General features: G+C 47.5%; 1 protein-coding gene across 1 annotated transcript; it reads right to left on the bottom strand.

The window, feature by feature from the left end:
* Window positions 1-7,590: 7,590 nt before the first annotated feature.
* Window positions 7,591-9,634, bottom strand: LOC124686714 (glucan endo-1,3-beta-glucosidase 14-like). The gene is made up of 3 exons (XM_047220614.1): window positions 9,311-9,634; window positions 8,984-9,171; window positions 7,591-8,875 (listed from the first exon to the last, which is right to left on the bottom strand). Exons 1-3 carry the CDS (start codon window positions 9,313-9,315, stop codon window positions 7,767-7,769), a joined length of 1,302 nt encoding a protein of 433 aa, XP_047076570.1. The 5' UTR covers window positions 9,316-9,634; the 3' UTR covers window positions 7,591-7,766.
* Window positions 9,635-21,783: the final 12,149 nt, after the last annotated feature.

Genomic DNA, 21,783 nt, shown 5'->3' on the forward strand with positions numbered 1-21,783 from the left:
GCTTCCCCCACACTCCATTCATTAAGCTTGTCATTTCCGCATGATGCTGTGCGAGGGAAACTTTCTGAAGAACCGGAAAGAAATGCGGATGCGTTTTGGGCGTACCGGTAGCACCACTTAGCAGCAATTTCTTTGGGGCATCATTAGCCGTAGCTTCAGCCGAGGTGGTTTCAGTTTCTTCAGGCGGAGGCTTGGATGAGGAGGAACCTTTGCCGGAATCTGCAGTTGGCTCCTCCGGAATATCATCGATATTGATGACATCCTTTGGACCCTGAGCTGCAGACGAGGAGGCCTTAGGCGGAACCTCCACTTCCGGAGTAATAGGCATTGAGGCAGGCGAGTGCTTGGTCTTCTTCTTGGGGGGCTTGTTTTCGGTACTTTTGCTGCACAACAAAAAGAGCATAACACTTAGCAGATTGAGAGTTAAGTTGCAAAACAAGAGTAAGTCGGAAGCCAAGTACTTACCCAGGTTTGATGAAGAATTGCTCGATGCTGGCTTGCGAGCTTTTGCTGGTGTCGATTTCCTTGAGGCTTTGTTTCTATTTTTCATCCTTCTTGGTAGCCGCGGCGCTGGGAGTCTCGCACACAAGTTTTGACGCCGGGCTGGAAGATGCGCCACTCTTCTGCTTGGCGGGAGCAGGGGCCTCAGGAGCTTCCGCCTCAGACGCGCCCCCCGGGTTTGTGTTGCCGGAGTGTGGGACCCGGGTCAGATTTCCGAGATCCTTTTCCTTGAGGGCTTCAAGCTGAACATACAAAGATAAAGTCCTTAGACAAATTCGAAGGTACAAAAAGGGAAGTGATGATTAGTCGGAAGACTTAGCACGATGTCAGCGCCACTCGTGTGTATGTCTAAATTGCACACATGAGAGCGAACGTCACGCGGAATCTTGATCATTACCTGGATCCGCTTGTCTAGGGCGTCAAAGGAGAGGTTGTCCTTGGAGGCGTGCATGGCATCGTCGTGGCCGTTGTATTCATACATCAGGCGATCCCGATGTTGAAGAGGCTGGATCCGCTTGGTGAACCATGACAACGTCAAGTCCTTCCCCGACAAGCCCGACTCCGTCATCTTGCAGATCCGCCTTACCGCCCTAGTCAGCTGAGGTGACTCGGAGAGGCGAGGCCAGTTCGTCCAGGCGGGGGTCTCGCTGGCAGGCCCGTCCTTGAACTCCGGCAGCATCTTCGGGCTGGCCGGCTGTGAGACATCCTTCACGTAGAAGAATCCCCCAGACCAATACTTGACAGATTCATGACGATCCGTGTGGGGGTAGACGCGACCGGGCGGATCTTGAAGGTAATGCTCCCGCAGGTGGGAAGCGATGAAGTCTGCGGGACTGTCTCCTTCTTGACGGAGAAGAAATATTGAATAAGGGGAAAATCAGGTGTTACCCGGATATGACCCTCGCACAGGGTGACGTGGTTGGCGATGGCGAGGATGCTGTCGGGGGAGATGTTGTGAGGTTGCAGGTTGTACACCTTGAGGATTTCTGAGAAGAAATCGCTAGGCGGCAACAAAAACCCACGCTCGACCGACGCCTTGGTCAGCACCCACTCTCCGGCTTCGGGCGCCGGGATCAGGGCACCCGGAACCGTTCGCCAGGATCCGGGTTGTAGAAATCCCTCCGCCTCGAGGCTGCGGAGCTCATCCTCTGTGGTGGTGCAGGGCCACCTTCGCGATATCGGGCCTTCAACTTCTTGGCGGCGACCTCTTCCACCTTCTTTTACATCTGCTTTGATCCGGCTAAGTCTTCCGGATTGGCAGTGGCACCCTCGATGGTCTTGCCGGATCCCTTGGTAGGATCCAGCTGGACGGGGATGAAAGGCGGAAGGGCGGAGGAGATGGGCGTGGCCGCGATTGGTTCCATCTGCGATGGAGGCGGAGTAGAGGAAGACATCTACAAGTTGCGAGATAACTAACTTAGTCGAAACTCCTGGTATACACTAGTTGTCCCTACCAACGCCGATGAAAAAGCTCGAGCTGAAGGCTTACCGGAGATGGTTTCCGCTGTGGTCGGAGACGCCGGCGACGAGGTATTCGCTGTAGTGGCTCGCCGAGGTTAAGAACAGGACAAACACGACGCGGTAGCGCTGGCTCCAGCGAAGTTCCGGCAGACTCCGGCATGGCAGAAGGTGGAGCTCGGTGGCGACGCTCGAGTGAGAGATGAAACGGGGGGGGGGGGGGGTGATTAAGTGTGTGCGGCGGGGATATTTATAGGCGCGGGATGAGATTCGTGCTCCGCATCCTGTGGTCGGAACGCAAACGTCGCACCGTTGGATGATGGACACGTGTCGAAAACCCTAGCGGTAAAAATGGCTAAGGATAAGTTACCGTTAAAATTACCCGAAAATGGCGCCAAGATTGGCGGAACCGTTTGAACCTTTCAAGGTTCCGGGTATGAATTTAAAATGACGAGCCGTTATCTCTGCAAGGGAGTAACCCGGAGACTCGTTGTAAAAATGAGGTCGGTGGATGAAGTCCCGCGGGATGAAGGATCTTTCCGGCATGCAAGCTGGAAAGGGAAGAATCATGAAGTTGGAGTTCTTCAAGTTTCTCCATGTTACCGAGAGGATTGTCGGAAGCACAGGTGATTCGAGCAAGGTGGAAACAAGAGGTGAATCTTGGAGAACTCTGGGGGCTACTGTTGTGGGTATAGTTCATAGGTGTACCATCGAAAGTGCCTAGATCTGGAAACCCCGGGTGGCCCATAGACGGTGATGGTGGCGTATGGCCCATCGGGCGACCCAGTTGTTGTAGATCAAGATGGATGAAGTCCAGCCCAGGAACAAGGAGCCAGATCCACCGATCGAATCTGGAAGTCGGATCCGGCCTGGCCCATCAAGGGTAGCCGGATCCAGTACGGCGTATAAGGAAAGGCGGATCCTCAACGTGCACGGCAATGTAATATTCCGTAGTTAGGTGACTTGTATTCCGGCTAGGACTCTAAGTGTAAACCCTAGATACTGGCGCCTTTATAAGCCGGATTCTGGGAGCCCTAGAGGCACAACCACAACTCATTGTAACAACGCGAAAGCGCCCAGATAATTTCAGACAAGCAACAGTAGGCCCTATCATTGTGCAGGTGTTCCGAGGCAAGGTAAATCGCGTACCACCGTCCCGAGGACTCTCCGCCCGATGGCCCCTACTTCTTCCCCCCTCGTGAGGATCCCTCCTCCGAGGTACCGTCGAATAAGCAACGACACAACCAATCTTAGATTGGCTATTAAGTAAGTTCTCAATAGTTGACTCTATGAGAGAGTTTCCAATCTTCAAGTCGAAAGGTGGAATACTTGTATTGTTAGAATTAACAAAGAGAATAATAGTAGGTCACATCTCAAAGTGATCATTGAGACCATTGAGAAATATTGGAGAGAGTGTTGATCATAGGACCTTGAATAAGTTTATCTAGTAATTTAGAACCACTACTCCTATGAGTAGGAGTGATCTTAGAAAATCAAGTAAATGAAACTTGATATCAAAGCAAGAGAAAAATACAAGTCTTTAGTGACAAGCCTATTGGATAGACAAGTGGAATATTAGGAGTTGATATAGCTCTTGTGACTGAGAGTATATTATCCATGTGTATCTCATAAGAGTGAGAGAAAGTAAAGTGAGCCTTAGTATATTTAGGAAAGGAATTCCTTCACAAGAATTCCTAGTCTTGAGTATATATAAACCCTAGGAAAGTATCTTCATAAATCTCAACTCCGGTAAATATGAATCCATCCAAATCATTTGAAACCATATTCATTTTTCATCCATTCACTGTGTCTGCTTATAGCAAAACCACTATAGCAGATACTCTAAATACTTTAGAAGTAACCTAAACTAAAATTGAGAGTGACACAAGGTATTATAAAGTATTTCCCAACAAAAGGATATCTATTTGAGATTTCTCTCAAATTGGAAACCCTTGGTTGATGTTCTATATTACATATGAGAAGTGAAATAAAGAAAGCCTTTAGAAACTTTCCAAAAATCTAAGAAATCAAATATAGAGAACCTACGGAAATTCTATAAGGTTCAATTTTTTTAACTAGGATAGATTTCATTTTCGAGGATTGTCAAAAATATTTCATTCTATACAAATTCTTTCCCATTTGGAAAGTACTTCTTAACACCTTATTCCAAATACTGAATAAGCCCTTGGAAAATATTAGAGCTAGATATTCAAGTCCATTGAATTGGTGAGATTCAAAATAATTATTTTGAATCAAAATACATAAAGAGGGATTTGAATATTATTTGAATACGACATATTGTTATGTGGGAAAGAAATAGCTTTAGAACTTTTTCCAAATAATTCCAAGGGAAGCCAAATACCTCTCAGTTACTTCCAAAATAATTCAAGGTACTAAATTATTCAAACTCCCAAAGTTGAAATCATTCCCTTTATGACTCCAAAATTCATTTGGATGTCACATATAAATATGTGAGGTAATTAAAACTAAAAATATAAAACTTAAATTATTTGAGATATTTAAATATCTCTCAAACATATTTTCAATCACTTCAAATAATTAAGTTATTAAATTCACCCCAAAGTTTGCATTTCCTTAAGTTTTTTTTTCGAAATGGGGGAAATATCGCCCCAGCTTCTGCATCCGAAGGATGCACACGGCTTTTTTTTATTAGATTATTCACAACACCTTACAAGAGCAATACAAAAGATCAAACTCGAAGCCACCTCGCTAAACCTACAGAGGGATGAAGGGGTGACAATTCACCAACTCACATCAACCAAAAACCAAATGCCTTCCCAGGCCGCCCAATAGCATATGAGAAGCACATCCAGTCAAGCAGACTCTCAGCATACGCCAACGCACACGCCGTAGAAGTTGCTACCGCCATCTTCCTCGACTCCATCTTCAAGAGAGAACATCGCATTGACCATGCCAGATCTACCATCGATGCCGCCACGGCGCCAGACGACTCCACCATCCTGCGCGTGTCTATCACACTGCATCCGTCCCGAGACACCACTGCACCATGCCATGGCGACTCGACGACGCCGACACAGCAAAAGCACACCCGCTCCACCTCAGCACCACCGCCATCCGTTGTCTGCTCCAAAAACGATACCCCCAACAGGGAGAACGGCGTTGCGCGCCGCCATCGTTCGATCCGGGAGACCCGAGTCCGGGGTTTCCCCGGAGCAGCCCGGACGAAAGTAGGCTGCGGGAACAATGCCTTCAACAAGGATGCGACGAACGAGCGCCGCCATCGTCCGCCATGATTGCGGTCAAGACCGGTTTTCACCGGTAGCCACGTCGCCGTGCGGGACAAACGCAGCTGCGGGAACAATGCCTTCAACAAGGATGCGACGAACGAGGCACCGCCATCGTCCGTCATGACTGCGGTCAAGGCCGGTTTTCACCGGCAGCCACGTCTCGCCATTGGGGACTAGATGACGGATCGCGAAACCCGCCAAAATAGCCACGAGCCGGCCGATCCCCTCCGTCGAAAGAGGAAACCGCCACCGCCCAAGCTTCCTCATGCTGCGAGATCGGACCCATGAGCACCGCCGACAACCAACAGGGACGCCAGAGATGCAGGTGTACACAGCCCGACCAAGCCCAGATGGGCTCAGATCTGGCCCGCCTACCCGCAGCCATGGCCATCCGTCGCTGGAGACCGAGGAGCCCTGGCCGCCACCGCCGCCTGCAACAGTGCCGTAGATGGCCGGAGCGGGCGCCGCCGCCACCACGCCATGCCGGCGACCGAGGAGATCCGCCGCCGCCACCATGCCAAATGGGCTTTGCCCGGCGGCGCCTCCGGCAGCGGTGGCGGGCGGGGATGAGCACAGGGGAGGGAGGGAAGGCGGCCTCCGGGCTCGGCCTCCGGGCTGGGCACCCCGGTGCGGCGCGGTGCGCCGCCGCACGGGGGTGGGAGGGGGATGATGGATTGATGGCGCCACCAACATAGAAAGCCCTTAAGTGCATCAAAAGTCATTTGATAGCCACATAGAAATATGTGAGGAAATTAATAAATAAAAAGAGAGACCAAGAACTATTTGAGGGAAGTAAATGCCTCTTAAATACTCATTGAAATAGGAAACATTTTAAATGGGTATTTGGTATCTAGCAGGGTATAAAAATCATTTGGGCTTGGCCCATGTGTTCTCAGTAAATTCATAATAGATCTCTTTCTCCTATGATCCTACACTATTAGAGGACAAATTAGGCTTTTGAGGAGCGCTTCACACGACTTCTCATTTCCATCACCATGGGTCTTCTATCATCCAAGTCAGTCGGTCAGTGTATTGCCGTCTTCGTCATCGTCTTATTGGACCAGTCTTCGCCGATGTTATCGTCAACAATGTTACCACTGCATCATGTACGGTGATTCGGTGACTACATCTGCAAGATCGGTAGATGCGACATATTAGGCTCTAGTCATTAAATATGATTGTCGTTACTTATGCCCCGCTAGTGTTATGTTGTTTAATACATATATTGTATGTTTAAGATCTACACAGTAGTAGCTGCTTTAATCAATGATTTTTTAAAGTTAATCATGAAATTTTCTAATTTTCGAACAAATTCTGGTACGGGGTAGCTCTCTAAACTTAAAAGAACCAAGTGGTTGCTCCGCAAATAATGAGAATTAAGCTCTGCGGAAACGGGAAAAAAGATGTTTGATAATCACTTATTGGAAGAATCTCTGATTGTTTGAACTGTTGTTCCTACGATCGTTTTCCACCCAAGTGGTTGCTCGCGTGATCGAATTCTCGATGATTAAACACGTGCCAGACCGGAAAAATCCACGGAAGTTCATAGAAAGTGAGAGGATCGACAAAGGCATGATGATACTTTTCGGCGTCTTCTTTGGAGTTCGCGAGTGCTGAGAGTCTTCTTTTCGCAGATACCACCAAACTTTGCGCAAGGATCAGAAAGCGAGAGACGAAGACCCCAAAACCGAATTCCCTCACATGCACGGCAGATTCAACATATCTTCTATCTAGAGCGCTCACATCTGTGTACTGCCCCTGTTTGGATTAGCTTTCTTGTTTCATTGCAGTCTTGTCACGCGAAAAAGAACGGCGGTGGATGAGTCACTCACTCGCCCGCAGACATGCATTGGACTGTTTCAGGTTCTTGCCAAACTTTTCAGTTCGTCGCTGTGATAAGAAAAAGCATCAGAGTTAACCACCACTCTGGACGTCTCCTGCTGGAAACGGAAGGTGATAAAAAATCGGGATTCTATGCCTGTGCAAGTTATTCTTAACTTGGCGCACATCAACATCAGGTTGATGCTTGTTATTCAGAGTTTGCAGTTGTGGTAAGCGGTTGCAACGACCAGAGATGCCTTGACTGGTAGAGTATCATAGGCATTGAGGTTGTTTTTCTTACATTACTTACTGTGAAAGGAAAAGGGAGAGGGTGGTGAGATTGAAGATGGTGCGTCGTGGTTTCTATCGTCCTGTAATTGTCATATCACCTTTTTTTTCAAGAAAAAGTTATGGTTGTAGATTAGAGAGAATCAGGCTCTGATTTGCGAAGACAAGTTAAAAAGTGCGTTCTTAAAATTTGTGCAGTAAAAGGAGCCCATGCTGAAAAGTGACATCTGAACTCTAAAGCACGAGCTACCCATCATTCAGAAATGATTCGAATATTTATATACAGTATAAAACGAACAGGACACTGATGTATGTGAGAGATTGAGATTTGAGAGGATCGGTGTATCGAACTGTGGAATTTACAGAAATCATGGCCGTTTCCTTCCTACGTAAACACAGGCTTGCTAATCTGCCCGCGGTCAATGTTAATCATGCTGCCAAAGCTAAGAAAACGAATGTGCATGGCAGAAGCGCCGCCCAGTAGCGCAGGATCCACCCCCTGGCTCGATGCTCGGTGAGCAACGACGACGAGGACGACCTGAGGCCCTTGAATCCGATGTCGAGGGAGACGCTGCCGTCGGGCTTGAAGAGGCCGAAGTGGCGCTCGCTGCCGGGTCCGGTCTTTTGGTCCTCGTTGAAGAGCGCGAAGATGAAGGCCTTGACCACCCGCTTGGGCCTGTATGGCGTCCCCTTCCTGAGGAAGAGCCGCTTCCTGAGGTTGAAGTTGTATGTCCGCGCGTTCTCCAGCGTCGCCGCCGTCTCCGAGGCGTCCCCCTCGGACGCCCAGCCGGTCTCGGACACGCGCACCTCCATGTCCGGGTAGCCGGCGACCTCGAGCGCGGAGTAGGTGGCGTCGAGCTGCGCCTCGAACATGTTGTCGTAGTGGAGGTTGGTCTTGGGGTCGAGGATGCCGGCGTTGGGCTCCATGAGCGCGTACTTGACGTCGATGTGCGCCGGGTCGCTCATGTAGGCCAGGAACGGGTACGCGTTCACGTAGAAGGGCGCGCCGGTCTGGGAGAAGAAGTCCAGCAGCGGCTTGAGGTACACCATGAGGTCCGGCCGGAAGGTGCCGTTGGAGGGCGGGTAGGAGCTGCCGAACACGGCCTCCGAGTGCGGCGTGTTCACCTCGATCGTGCGCGAGAGGCGGAGGGCGCGGAGCGCGTCGTGCACGTTGACGACGGCGCCGATGAGCGCCTCGGCGAGGCCCGAGTCGGCGCCGCCCAGGATCTCGTTGCCCACGATGATGGCCACGATGCGGGTGGACGGGTAGTAGGGCTGCACGTTCTCGTTCACCCAGTCCATGGCCTTGGCCGGGTTCGCCGAGATGTCCTTCACCAGCCCGTTGGGGATGGCGATGGCCAGGTTCAGGCCGGAGTTGCGGAACGCGTCCAGGATGTCGTGGTTGGAGTCGAAGATCCGGACGTTCTTGATCTTGGCCATCTGGAGCAGCCTCACCACCTCCGGCGGCTTCGGCAGGTTGTCAGCGATCTGCCCGTAGTTCACCCCGTACGTCCCCACGAACGAGTGGAACGCCGACGCTGTGAGAAAATCAAGAATCAGACATGACTACCCTGCTGCTCTGCTCTCAGCATGGCAGCAAACGAAGAGGAATTGATGCTCGATTGGAGTTGGACAGGTACACGTACCGCGGCAGGGGAAGAAGGCGAGGAGGCAGCAGAACAGGAGGAGCAGGAGCATCGGCCGGCGTTGGCAGAGGCTGGTACCGGGCCGGCCCCGGGGAGTCACCGCCATGATCTTCTTCCGGCGCGCCGACGAGGAAGAGAAGGTGGAGGCGAGCTGCGCACGCAACGACCGGGGGAATAGGAGGAGGAGGCTGTGGCGGTGAAGGGGGCGGGCATTAGAGGAGGTCCGCGGCGCCACTTTGCTTGAGGTGCAGGGCATGGCGGCACGGCGGCAAGTGCCATGGGGGGAAGCAAGGAGCAGGGAGGCGGCAAGTATCCGCGGTTACTTACTCCATCAGGCCCGGTTTGCTCGCTTGCTTCCTCGGCCGGAGCAAGCCAAGGATCAAAGTTGCCGAGAGTGGTAAGCAGGCGATCGAGGTTAATGTTTGGATTCCAAGGATGGAATGGAATCCGGTCTCTTGCGTTGCTCCCGCGCGCGACGTACTATGCTCTGCTCTGTGTTTGTCAGTGAACCTTCAGGCTTCAGCTGCAACAAGATTGTTTCCTTCCTCTACCTCCCGCTCTATCCAGCAACTTCGATTCGAGTACGAATACTTCCAAGGAGCACTTCCAATTTTGTTCTGCCGATAAAAGCCACTAAGATTTTCTTATGTCCATGACAACGATGTCAGCCGTCAGATCCTGCACGGTTGGATCAAAGTGTCGATTTAGACGTAAGGAAAATATCAGGCTGGGTTGGATGAAGGTTCCTCTCAGTCTCATCTCACTAAAATTAAAGCACGCATCAATGATTAGCATAATAATTTTGCACCATTCAAGACCATGCAATTTCAAAACGTAATGTAACTTCTAGCTCGGAGAATATATTCCAATATGAAGGCATAGGAAGTAGTTGGTTGATGTTGATCTACAGCCTATAGGATTATGAAAGTGACTGCCATTTGAGAAAAACCCAAGCAGCTTATAAATAGCTTGTTTTTGCATTTTAGTACTGTACTAAGTGAAATAAGGAAAACATCATTGCCAAGTTTAATTGTTATCATTGTTGGGTCCGTTGCACAAACGTCTCGCCTATCAACCAGCTCAATGGGACAGCGACATGGACTTACATCAGTCTTTGGGTCATGTCCCTCTAAATAGCCTATTAGGGGAGAACCCCTCCGCCTTGTAAATCACTTTCGATCTCCTTTCACAACTAGTGTGGGACTAAACCCAACGTATGAATTTGAGAAACGTTCCTACTAGTTATTGATGAATTACACTTGAACTGAACCACATAGAGATGGAAATTCTCAAATCAACCAACAAGTTCTAGCTTGTTCATGATGTTCTGGCATTTTTTTCTTATAGTCATTTTTAGGTGGCTGATTCATGTTGAGACTCTTTGCGATCCATAAGTTGTAATAATTTGTAATACTTTCTACTCCCTCCGGTCCCAAAAAAATGTCGGGCGAGTCATTTTGCAAAAACGACCTAGCCTTTGTTTTTTCCTCAACCCGCAGTCCAAACTTGCACCCACGCGTTCACCCAGGGAGAAGCTGGGTGCGGTTGAAATCCCCAATCCCGTCGCCTCCCCCACCGATCCCGTCGACCGCCGCCGATTTGGTGCCCGACGCAAGTGAGCACAGGCAGAGGAGGGCTCCACCGTGGAGGAGGAGAGCTCGCCGGAGCATGCAGCGCCGGGGGCATGGCCGACGGTGGCTGCCAAGGGTGGCGGGGACCATGCACCCGAGCGGACGACGGGGAGGCGCGCGGCGCGCCGTCGGCGCGAAGCGGCGTTCGGGGAGCCGGCTCTCCGGCGAGGGCGGTGGAGGCGGGGACGTGGCCGTCTCCGCGACGAACTTGGGCCACCGCCTGCTGGTTGCCAGAGCTCGGCTGCTGGAGCAACAAGAAGAGAACGGACCATGTTTTTCTAATTTTAGAAGGGTTAAAGTGTAAAACGTAAATATGCTAACCGTTTGGACACTTTTTTAGGATCGGAGGGAGTATCGATTGATGCAGAGGCCGAGGAAGCCTATTTCGAAAGAAAAAAAATGTTGTTGATGTTTACCTTGTTTTTCCGGTAAATGCTAATGAAACATTAATATCTAGAAGATATCAAATACATCAGGTCTATGTAACAACTTAATATCATGAGCAATTCAAGACATCTAGGATTCATATAGCCAAATTATTAAAATAATAAATGATCCGAGGCAACATTTACTAAGTTGATTATGAATATTTCAACTGATTTTAGTGTGACCTTGCTTAAATTTGTACCCGAGTTATTAAATTTTACTTTTGTGAAGCCAACACAACGTCAAAGGTACCTTTAGTGACGAAGGTGAGGAGGACAACGAAGAGGTGTTGTTGTGTTTTATTCATCCACTCTCTCACCTACTCACCTATGGAATGCTGAGGAGGCAGAAATCTGAGATGAGCACGAAGCTGCCTGTGCTTTTTTAGTTACTCATCGTGCAACGTGCACCCAAACATGATAATCTTTTGAATAGTCAAATGCCACATGCATGTTTTTTTCTCTCTGCTTTCGAGTTCTTTCCATTCTAGGCGATTGGAGCTTTCGTTTTTTATGAGGAGTATGAACTACCAGAATTAAGGCCCAAAAGCTATACTTTGTGTAGTGCTTACATAGCTTTAGCCTTTTAGAATTCAAACGTTCATCTAAGGACTTGAGAGTGGTCCTACACGCGTGTCCTAAGAATTGCCTTTCCTTTGTTCCCCTTTTGGACACAATTAACACTAACAGGGTGGTCTCCATTGATTTGGCATGCATGTAGCATGCCAAGCCGACATGTAACTCGAGCTTATTTTAAATAATCTCGCTCAAAAGTTAGTTTTAAAACATCAAGCTCAACTCTGTATTATTTTTGTGTGGTTCTTCCACCACAAGGTAATCTTAACAAAGGATAACTTAGCAAAACATAATTAGCAAGGAAGTAAAAGTATGTATTGTTTATGTGATGGAGATGAAATAGTACAACATCTTTTCTATCAATTGTCCCTTTGTAAAAGTTTTACGGAGGTTTGTTCATATAACTTTTAGTACCTTACCACCGTCCAATGTTACAAATTTATTCAGGAATGGTTGAGTGGTTTGGCTAAGAATAAGAATGATAAAACCCACGTAAGAGTGGGTTTGTGCACTTTATTATAGGCTATTTGGCATGTGGGAACAATTTGATCTTTTTCTTTTTTTTTGCAAAATCTAGTAGATGTAGATGCTCACGCAAATCTACATACACTCACCCCTATGAACTCACGCACACACACTCTACCCCTATGAGCACATCCGAGAGACTGAGTTCAAGAAACTGTTTCAATGGCTCTTGAGATTGACAAAGTCACCACTGACGCATCGCTATCGACGAAAACAATTTGATCTTTAACAAAACACGCTCTCCTTTATTTTTGCATGTTATATCTTTGGCTACTCATTGAATTCGTACCTAATCCTTTCACTAACAGATGGATCAGCGCCATACTATAGATATTGGATGCAACGGGATTTGTATAGATGGTGCAGCTGACGTCTTGATAGAGGAATGACATACCAAAACAAAGAAGCTTCTATGGCGCTTTGCATCTTTGGATATCTGATACATGTATCAACACCGAGTTATCCCTTAAATGCAATGCCTGAACACCTCTTTTATAATATAATAAGATAAGAAACATCATATACACCGATTTATGAAGAACCCATGGCTCCCCCTGGAAAGACTATATTACTCCCTCCGTCTCATGAAATATGTCGAAGGTTTATCTGAATTTGAATATATCTAGGTACTAAATAGTGTTTACATACGTTCAAATTTAAATAAACTTCCGGCACAACGTGATCTGCGCTGGATCCACCTAGCTAGTTTTTTTTTTAGAAAACTTTAGATTTTTGTTGTCGGATTTTGTGGTATTTTATAACAGATATTTGTACGGCCGGATCTATTGTTTAAAGTAATAAAGTGCCCATTTTTGAAAAAAATATTCTATAGGACAGAGGGAGTATTTTGTTCCGAGGAAACGACATCAGACCATCCTATCAGAAACAAAGAAGAACACCAGTCTGTCAAAATTGCTGAAGAGAACTGAGAGGCTTCGATAGAGATCGAGTTCTTTCTACGCTATCTCTTTTTTTTTGAACAAGATCGTCGGGTGAGAACACCCGACAAAAGCTGCTATTGATAATCTGGATTACAAGAAGACCTCAAAAGAAATAGAAATTACATCTGGGTCTAGGAAAATAGCACAGAGGACCCTGGAGGAAAATTGAAACGCGATCAAGTCCTCCATCCTTCTCTCCAGATCGAGCTCCGACCAACAGACAGCAACTTCATCGCCGGGGAACTGGCCACTTGGAGACGAAGCACATGAAGCACCATTGGCGGAGCAGAGCAGCGGTGGAGCGACAGCCCTACTGTCTTTTGGTCCGACGCGAAGATAGCACGTCGGAGAGGAGCTCCTCAACGATACTGTCGTCGCCATCAATCGACTCCCGCTGCGCAACCACCACCACGGGGCTTGATGAAGCGAGAGAGAGAGACAGCAGCGACGAGAACAGCATCAGCAGCAAGGAAGAAGCACTGCTGTACAACACCTCCAGCTCCCTCGCCTCCACGGCAGGCCAGGCCAGAAGGAACCCAAGCAGCCCGCCTCCTTGCGCACCTCCCTCGCCACCATGGCCGGCCAAGGGGGCAAGGAGCCTTTTCCTCTGCTGTTGACTCCTAGGCACCTTATGTGAGGGTGTGGTCGTCGACGAGCTCCAGATCAAGATCCTCCATGGATCTGGAGGGAGGCCGCCGGCGACAGGCCGCCTGATGCTGCGCCGGAGCACCAGAGAGGCACACCGCCCCTGCCACCTCCAGATCAAGCCCTTGTCGGCAACTTCCTCCAATCCCCCTCACCACCAAGGCTGGCCAGGAGCGGGGGAAGAGGCGGCAAGAGGAGCTTGAGGGAGATGACAATGACCTTATTACGGAGATCAGCCGAGGTGGAGGCGCCCTGAGCTCCGACCGCCGGAGCAGCGAGGAGCACCACCAGCCATGGCCCGCACTGGATCTGGCCGAGAAACTAGGCTTCAACTCCAAACCTAACCGGCAAACCGCCGGGAACTACTCCTAACCTAAGCCAACCTACTCCGGCGCCTCACCTCCGCCACCTCCGGCCAGCATCGCCGCCGGAGGGGCTCGGGATCGGGCCGGTCTTCTCAGAGTCTCCTCCGGGTACTGTAGCGGAGAGGGAGAGGGGAGAGGGCCGATGCTTTACTTTTTCTACGCTATCTCCATAGTTCACTATTTGAAAAGGTAGGAGCATTCACACGGCGTGTACTTGAAATGCTAAAGAAGTTCTGATAAGAATTTTATCTCACACGTTAGGAAATTCATAAAAGGGAAAGTCGATTGCCAACAATCCTAAGTGGCACGAGAGCGTTGTGGATACCGTTCACAACCACGAACAACGGGTTGCCATCGAAAACGAGAGGACAGTACATCGGATTGATTGGCCAGATGCTCAGCTACGTGGATAAGCACGCATAACACCACCGGTGGTGTGTCTTCGTTCATGAGAAAATGATACGACACGCCAAAGCGATATATATAGTGGGACTGTCTAATTAACACACGCCTATTTCTTAATTCATGCACAAACAGATTTTCCGCCAGTCATTTGCTGACACGTGTGTCTGTCCTCAGCTGAAACCAGCTCTAACTCACGTTATAAACACGACAAATAAATAAAACGAAATCGCAGCAGAGAAACAAGATTTTAATATGGAAAACATCTCCAACATAAAAGGGGAAAAAACCACGACCGCCAGCCAACAAAACTTCACTATGTTGGGAGTGTTTACAAACGTCGTGGATTATCTTATAACCTGATAAACCCTAACCGACGGCTTACGAGAGGTATATATAAGCGGTGGCATCGATCCGTACGACGGGCCAAGCTAGGTTAACATAACAAACTCCACCTTGAGATAAATTTCATCTTATAGATGAACTTCAACAATCTCCTGAACAATAAAGAAAACACTTGTTAGCGCCAACAGCTACTTAGGCTAAACAGTTATACCAACCAAGCTCGAGCAAAGCTCAAACTTGGCCACATCAATTCACTTTGTCACCATATCAGCTGGATTATCATAAGCACTTATCATGCATATCTTTATTTTACCTTGAACAACAATATCACAAATATAATGGTACTTGACATGAATGTGCTTTATCCTCTCATGAAACATTTGATCTTTAGTAAGATATATGACACTTCAACTGTCGCAAAACAAATTAATGCTAGAATAATCTCCACAAAGCGCAGCATACAAACATTTCAACCAAACATACTATTTGCAAGCTTCAACAATAGTCATATATTCTGCTTCGATTGTTGATTGGGCAACAACGGATTATAATGTTATCTTTCAACTCACATCACATCCACCAACACTGAACACATAACATGTGAGGGACCTTTTGTTATCTAATTCGACAGCAAAATCTAAATCCGCATAGCCTACCAGTCCCTTACTGGTCTTTCCAAACTTCAAACAAGATTTGGATGTACCATGAAGGTACCTGAAAATCCACTGAACAACTTTTTATTATTTTTTTACCAGGATTAGCCCTGTATCGACTGACGAAACTCATAGCATATGATAAATCATGGCGAGAACAACCATGGATACATCAAGGAACCAACAGCACTAGAATATGGAAATTGTGACATGTACACAATATCTCCGTTAGTGCTAGGACATTGTAATGCTGAAAATTTAAAGTGAGAAGAAATAGGTGTACTAACAGACTTTGCATCATGCATATTAAAATGTTGAATGATTTTCTTAATGTAATTTTGCTGACTACGAAATAACACACTATCTCTTGTAATTTGCATACCTAGTATTTTCTTAGCAGCGCCAAGATCCTTCATCTCAAACTTCTACTTAATTGTGTTTTTAAAGTAGGGATCTCTTTCTTTTTCTTGGCAGCAATTAACACAACATATGACAACAAATATTTAGGTGATCCATTAACAAACTTGATGTAAACATAGCTATCATACCGAGATCTCTTAAAATCATGTGCAAGCATAAATAAATCAAAAAACTGCACCACTGTCTTGGGAACTGTTTCAGACCATAAAGGAACCCTTTTAACTTGGAAACAAAGGTATATATTGATGGGTTCGTTGCATGGAAAATAAAAAAATCTACCGTGAATATGAACAAAAACCAAGCCAATCTAAGAAGAAGCAAGATCTAATCAACGAAGATCGAAGCAACGATATGTATGTGAGACTAACCCTCAAAGATTCCAAAGCCTACGAGATTAGATCTCGTTGTTGATGTAGTCGATCGTCCTGTACTGCAATCCGGCAGCACTTACGTACTCGGTCGTGCGTACGGTGTCGATGAAGCCCGTCCTCTCCTCGTTCTAGCGGGCAGCGGATGACATAGGCATCCCCAATGGATCTGCCGAAGATGGTACCCGGGATTTACTGGAGGCCCATAACCCAAAGTTTATGAAGCCCGAAAGCCCAGTTAAGCTATGGTTTGGAAAGATAGAGTTGTATTAGGAATAATGACTTGTAACTATTACGGGACGAACTCAAAGAGTATTCCGGTCTTTGTAACTTGTACATCACGAAACCCTCGGCTCTGCCTCCTATATAAGGGGGAGTCGAGGGAGAAAGAGAGGATCGATTTATTGTCAACATAACCCTAGTTTTCTAACAGTCGAGTACTTTTCCGGCTGAACCCTCGAGATCTACTTGCCTCTACTTCCACGAAAATCCTAGTCTACAATCCGTAGGCATTGACAAGTCGATACCTTGTCAATTGGCACCGTCTGTGGGAAATTAGAGGCGACAAGGAGCTGATCTCGATGGCACGTTCAACATCGTCGACATTTTCGGTGGCAAGCAACGCGATGGACAGATGTAAACAGATCGAAACTAATCTAGTCGATTTTGTTCCTCACCCGCCCTCCCGTGTGGATGCATATGCGTATCTGGAGGAGCCTATGGAGATGACGTTCGGGAGGTTCCACTTCCGCGTTGGAAAAGAGGGATCGCATCGTCTCGAGATTCCGGTTTCGTCGGGATCGTCGGCGGCCGACTCCGATTTATCGGAATCGTCGTCATCGTTTGAGATGGGCGCCGAGGAGATCTCGTCGCCACGCTTCGTCAAGTCTACGACAAGCAGAAAACTCGTCAAGATCTTCAGCAGCATGTCCTTCGGGTCGTCTGCGGACTCCAATATAAGCAGCGACTCAGACATCGTCGACAGCTTCGACTTCATCGACAAATCTACGTCTGTTCGGGAGGTCCTCGCCGATCTATGCGACGGTGTCACCAACCCCTACGAAAATCAAACTCCAAAATATCATCAAGTCTATGTAATTGGAGAAACGAGTCGACCACAGGAGGAGACATCAGAGGCTTTCGATGATTTGGGAAATCTATACATCGATCCCGATTATCTTACGCGAGGTTTAGGCACCAAGTATGTCGGACCTGCAACGAGACAGATGGTGCAACTTCCGCAAGAGGCTTGGGACAGAGCGGCAAAAGCCATGGATGGCACAGAGCCAATGACTACGACTGCCACAGTTGAAGAGTTGCAAGCGTACCAATATAAACTCGTCCGTGCTGGACGAGAACTCGAAAAACAGAAAGCCGAGCTTGATAAGAGGAGAGCCGCAGCTTCCGCGTCAATCCGAAGAAGGGCAGAGCTCAGTCGACATTCAGGAACTTCGGAATCCAATCACAGAGCAGCCCGTAATAGGGGAAGATCTAGGCTGCAGAACCTACCCGAAGGCGAGAGGGAAAATCTGATCCAAAATCTTGACATGTCCTTTATGTCAATAGATACAAGGGGAAACATTATTCCCAAAACACCGGAAGCTGGATATATGGTGACTCACGCCTTTATACTGGCGAATAAGCCACCTCCAAGAGATCCAAGAGAAGCATTGTACAACATGGCTATGGCAGGAGTTGGAGTCATGGGAACAGCGTTCGCGGGCACAAGTACACCTCCTGAAAGTGCTCCAAGGCAAAATAGTCCACGACCCACAGTGGTAGTACAGGACCCTCCAAGAACGAGCGCGGCAAGAGATACAGCGACACATGCGCGGGTCGACAGGGCGCGACAAGAAAGGAGAGAACGTCGGCATTCACCAGAGGTCGATGAGGAGGATATGTGCGGACTCGCTTGTTTTACCCGAAGAGTTCGCAAAACACGGGTCCCATCTGGTTTCAAGTTGCCCGACAACTATAAAAAGTTCGATGGCCTGCAAGATCCCGATGATTGGCTAGTCGACTATCTGGAGACAGTAAAATTGATGGGAGGAACCAAAGCAACTGCCATGCAGAGTATCCAGGTGCACTTAAGTGGAGCAGCGCGATCATGGATAAAAAAGTTACCGCCTGGATCTATCGACAGTTGGGAAACTTTCGAGGTCATGTTCGTGAAAAAATTCTTATCTACATGCAAGAAACCTACGTTAATAGAGCAGCTAAGGGCCTGCAGACAGAAGTATGATGAGTCAATGAGGATGTACATCCAGAGGTGGAACATTATCAAAAATTCGGCAGAGAACATATCTGACAAAAGAGCAATAGATGTGTTTGTTGCTTGGATCCGAAGGAAGGACTTAGTCAAGGATTTAGGAAGGACTAATCCGAAAACAATAGCAGCACTCATGGAAATAGCGAATCGCTGGGTAGATGGAGAAGATGTTGTTCACAACAAATGGCATAGGTCGCCTAAGGATGATCGTAACCGAAACATTCAAAATAGACGACGCTTTTCTCGCCAGTTTTCAGATTATTATGATCCCAGCCAAATATCGGCTGACTTCCGAGGAACTAGTGGAGGTAATAATCAAGATGATTATCAAAAGAGTGGTAAACAGCGCAGCGATTACAGGGACGGTCCCCGTCCCAACAGGCAAAATAATGGACCAAGGTTCCAAAGGCCGTATGTGTCACCCGAAAATCTCTTGAACGGACCATGCCAAATGCACTTTTTTATCGACAACAACGAAAAGAGGCAGTCGGGGCATCTGCAGAAGGATTGCCGAGCTTTACAGGCACTACATAGATACGCATGGCATGCCAATTTTTCATATCCATCTATCTAGATTTTCCAATTCTTTGTTTAGTTCATCTTAGTGGATGCCCTAAATCAAACATGGGGTTCTACGTGAGCTCCGTTATGGATACTCTCCATGAGTATGAACATCATCAAGTCAACATTAGAGTCGACTCTAGTAACTCAGGATGAACCAGCTGGACAAAAAACAGGACCGATAGGATGTGTCATTATCTCCTAGATTACCTTTAAAAGTATGGTCAATTGGTGTGGTACTTTTTGGCTGTTGGTTCAACCGACTATAAGAAGTTCAAGAAGGGGTCCCGGCTCGGGGGCGGGGGTATCTTACCTCTTTTCCTCTGCGTTCGTGACAAGCTAGTAGGCACTCTTGTTTGGGTTGGCTCATTCCCCCGGAAAACGAATATTAAGAAGATAGATACCAATAGCAGCGCCAGGCAGCTAAGTTGGTATGGAAGAACTGCTGCGCCGCGGGAAATCCTTCTCTATACAAGTTCTCGTATCGGGTTTGCAATAAACAACTCCCTCATTATTCAAGTGGAAGTCAACATGTCATCGAGAATAGAAGTGTGATAGCCTCCACGATCAATGATATAGATAGTAGCTTCAATATTTCTTTGCTTCAATAATCCTTGAATTCTTTCACGGTTGATAATGGATTTATCATACTCAGAGGATGCAATAATGAGTTCTGGCCCCCACCGGTTGTACAACACTCCATGATATTGTTGCCTTAGATGAACACATCAAGTCAACATTAGAGTCGACTCTAGTAACTCAGGACGAACCAGCTGGACAAAAAACAGGACCGATAGGATGTGTCATTATCTCCTAGATTACCTTTAAAAGTAGGGTCAATTGGTGTGGTACAGGAACCCTCAGGGGCCAAGGAGTGAGATCCATCTCCCACCTCCACCCGCAATCACGGACGAAAATCGACAATAGTTACAATTAGAGACAGCTCCAACTAATGGTACTTATATCGACACCAATGGTGCGGTTGCAATGATTCAGAAGAGCAGGCCATCCAACAGAGCTCAAAAAGTGAGTTCGCGACAAGTATTTATGGCAGAAAAATGCCTCCATCAACAATCGAGTACCTGAATTGGTCGGGACAAGACATCGGCTTCACCATAGCGGACCACCCGCAGCAAGTCCCTCGACCAGGGCAATCAGATTTGATCTTACCGGCGGTGATTGCAGGATTCGACGTTTCACGGGTGTTCATAGATGGAGGCAGAAGTTTAAACCTCATGTATGCAGATACATTGAGGAAGATGAATATATCCTTGGTGAATTTAACACCAACTGACATGCGTTTCCATGGTATTACACCGGACAAGTCAAGTTATCCATTGGGAAAGATCAATCTCGACGTTTAGTTCGGAACCCGAGAGAATTACAGAAGAGAGAAGCTGGAGTTCGAAGTCGTGGATTTCCCATCACAATACCATGCTTTACTGGGACGACCCGTGTATGCCAGGTTTATGGCGGTACCACACTACACATACTTGTTGTGGAGACTCCCTGGACCAAAGGGCCCAATCACAGTAAAAGGCAGTTTCGCGCTAGCAGATAAATGCGACAAGGATTTTCATCGGCTGTCAGAAACTTTCGGGATGCAAGCAGAATATATGGCGTCAAGGTTAACAATTGATTATGACGTGCTGCCAGACGGAGGGAGGCCGCTAAAGGAGCCAACCTTTGATACCACCAAAAACTCGAAGGAAGTACAGGTTCACCCGACAGATCCCAAGAAGACGACAGCTATTGCAACAAACATGGATCTCGCATAGGAAAACGCGCTCGTCGAGTTCCTCCGTGAGCGCTGGGAAATCTTCGCATGGTGTCCAGCTGACATGCCAGGAGTACCCAGGGAACTTGCCGAGCACCCTCTTAACTTGGATCCAATGGCTAGACCAATTAAACAACCTTTGCGGCGTTTTTTGGAACCAAACCGCAAAGCCATGCTATCAGAAATTAATCGACTCAGAGAAGCAGAATTTATTAAAGAGTTACACACAGAAGCCACGTGAGTAGCTAATCCAGTGTTGGTCCCAAAGAAAAACACAGAGGTCCTTCGCATGTGCGTCGACTTCACATGTCTCAATAAACATTGTCCAAAGGATCACTTCCCCCTCCCGAGGATCGATCAAATTATCGACTCCACGGTAGGTTGTGAACGTCATTCCTTCCTGGATGCATATTCTGGTTACAACGAGATCCGACTAAAAGAAGAAGATGAGGTCAAAACAGCTTTCATAACACCCTATGGCGTGTTTTGTTACAGAACAATGCTTTTTGGGCTAAAAAACGCGGGAGCAACATATCAGCGGATGATGCAAAAGTGTCTTGCCACACAGATTTGCAAGAACGTTCAAGTGTATATTGACGATTTCGTCATAACAACAAGGCAGGGATCAACCTTGATCGAGGATCTTAAGGAAACTTTCGACAACCTCGACAAATTCTGCCTCAAGCTGAACCCGATGAAGTGCTCTTTTGGTGTCCCTGCAGGAGAGATTCTTGGGTTTCTGATGTCAGCAAGAGGAATTGAGGCTAACCCAGAGAAAATTCAAGCCATTGTAACAATGAGGAAGCCAACTAAGCTCAAAGAGATACAACAACTAACTGGGCGAGTCGCGGCTTTAAGCAGATTCGTCGCCAGGCTGGGAGAAAAGGCGTTGCCATT

This window comes from Lolium rigidum, chromosome 2 (assembly GCF_022539505.1).
Source record: "Lolium rigidum isolate FL_2022 chromosome 2, APGP_CSIRO_Lrig_0.1, whole genome shotgun sequence".
NCBI lineage: Eukaryota > Viridiplantae > Streptophyta > Magnoliopsida > Poales > Poaceae > Lolium > Lolium rigidum.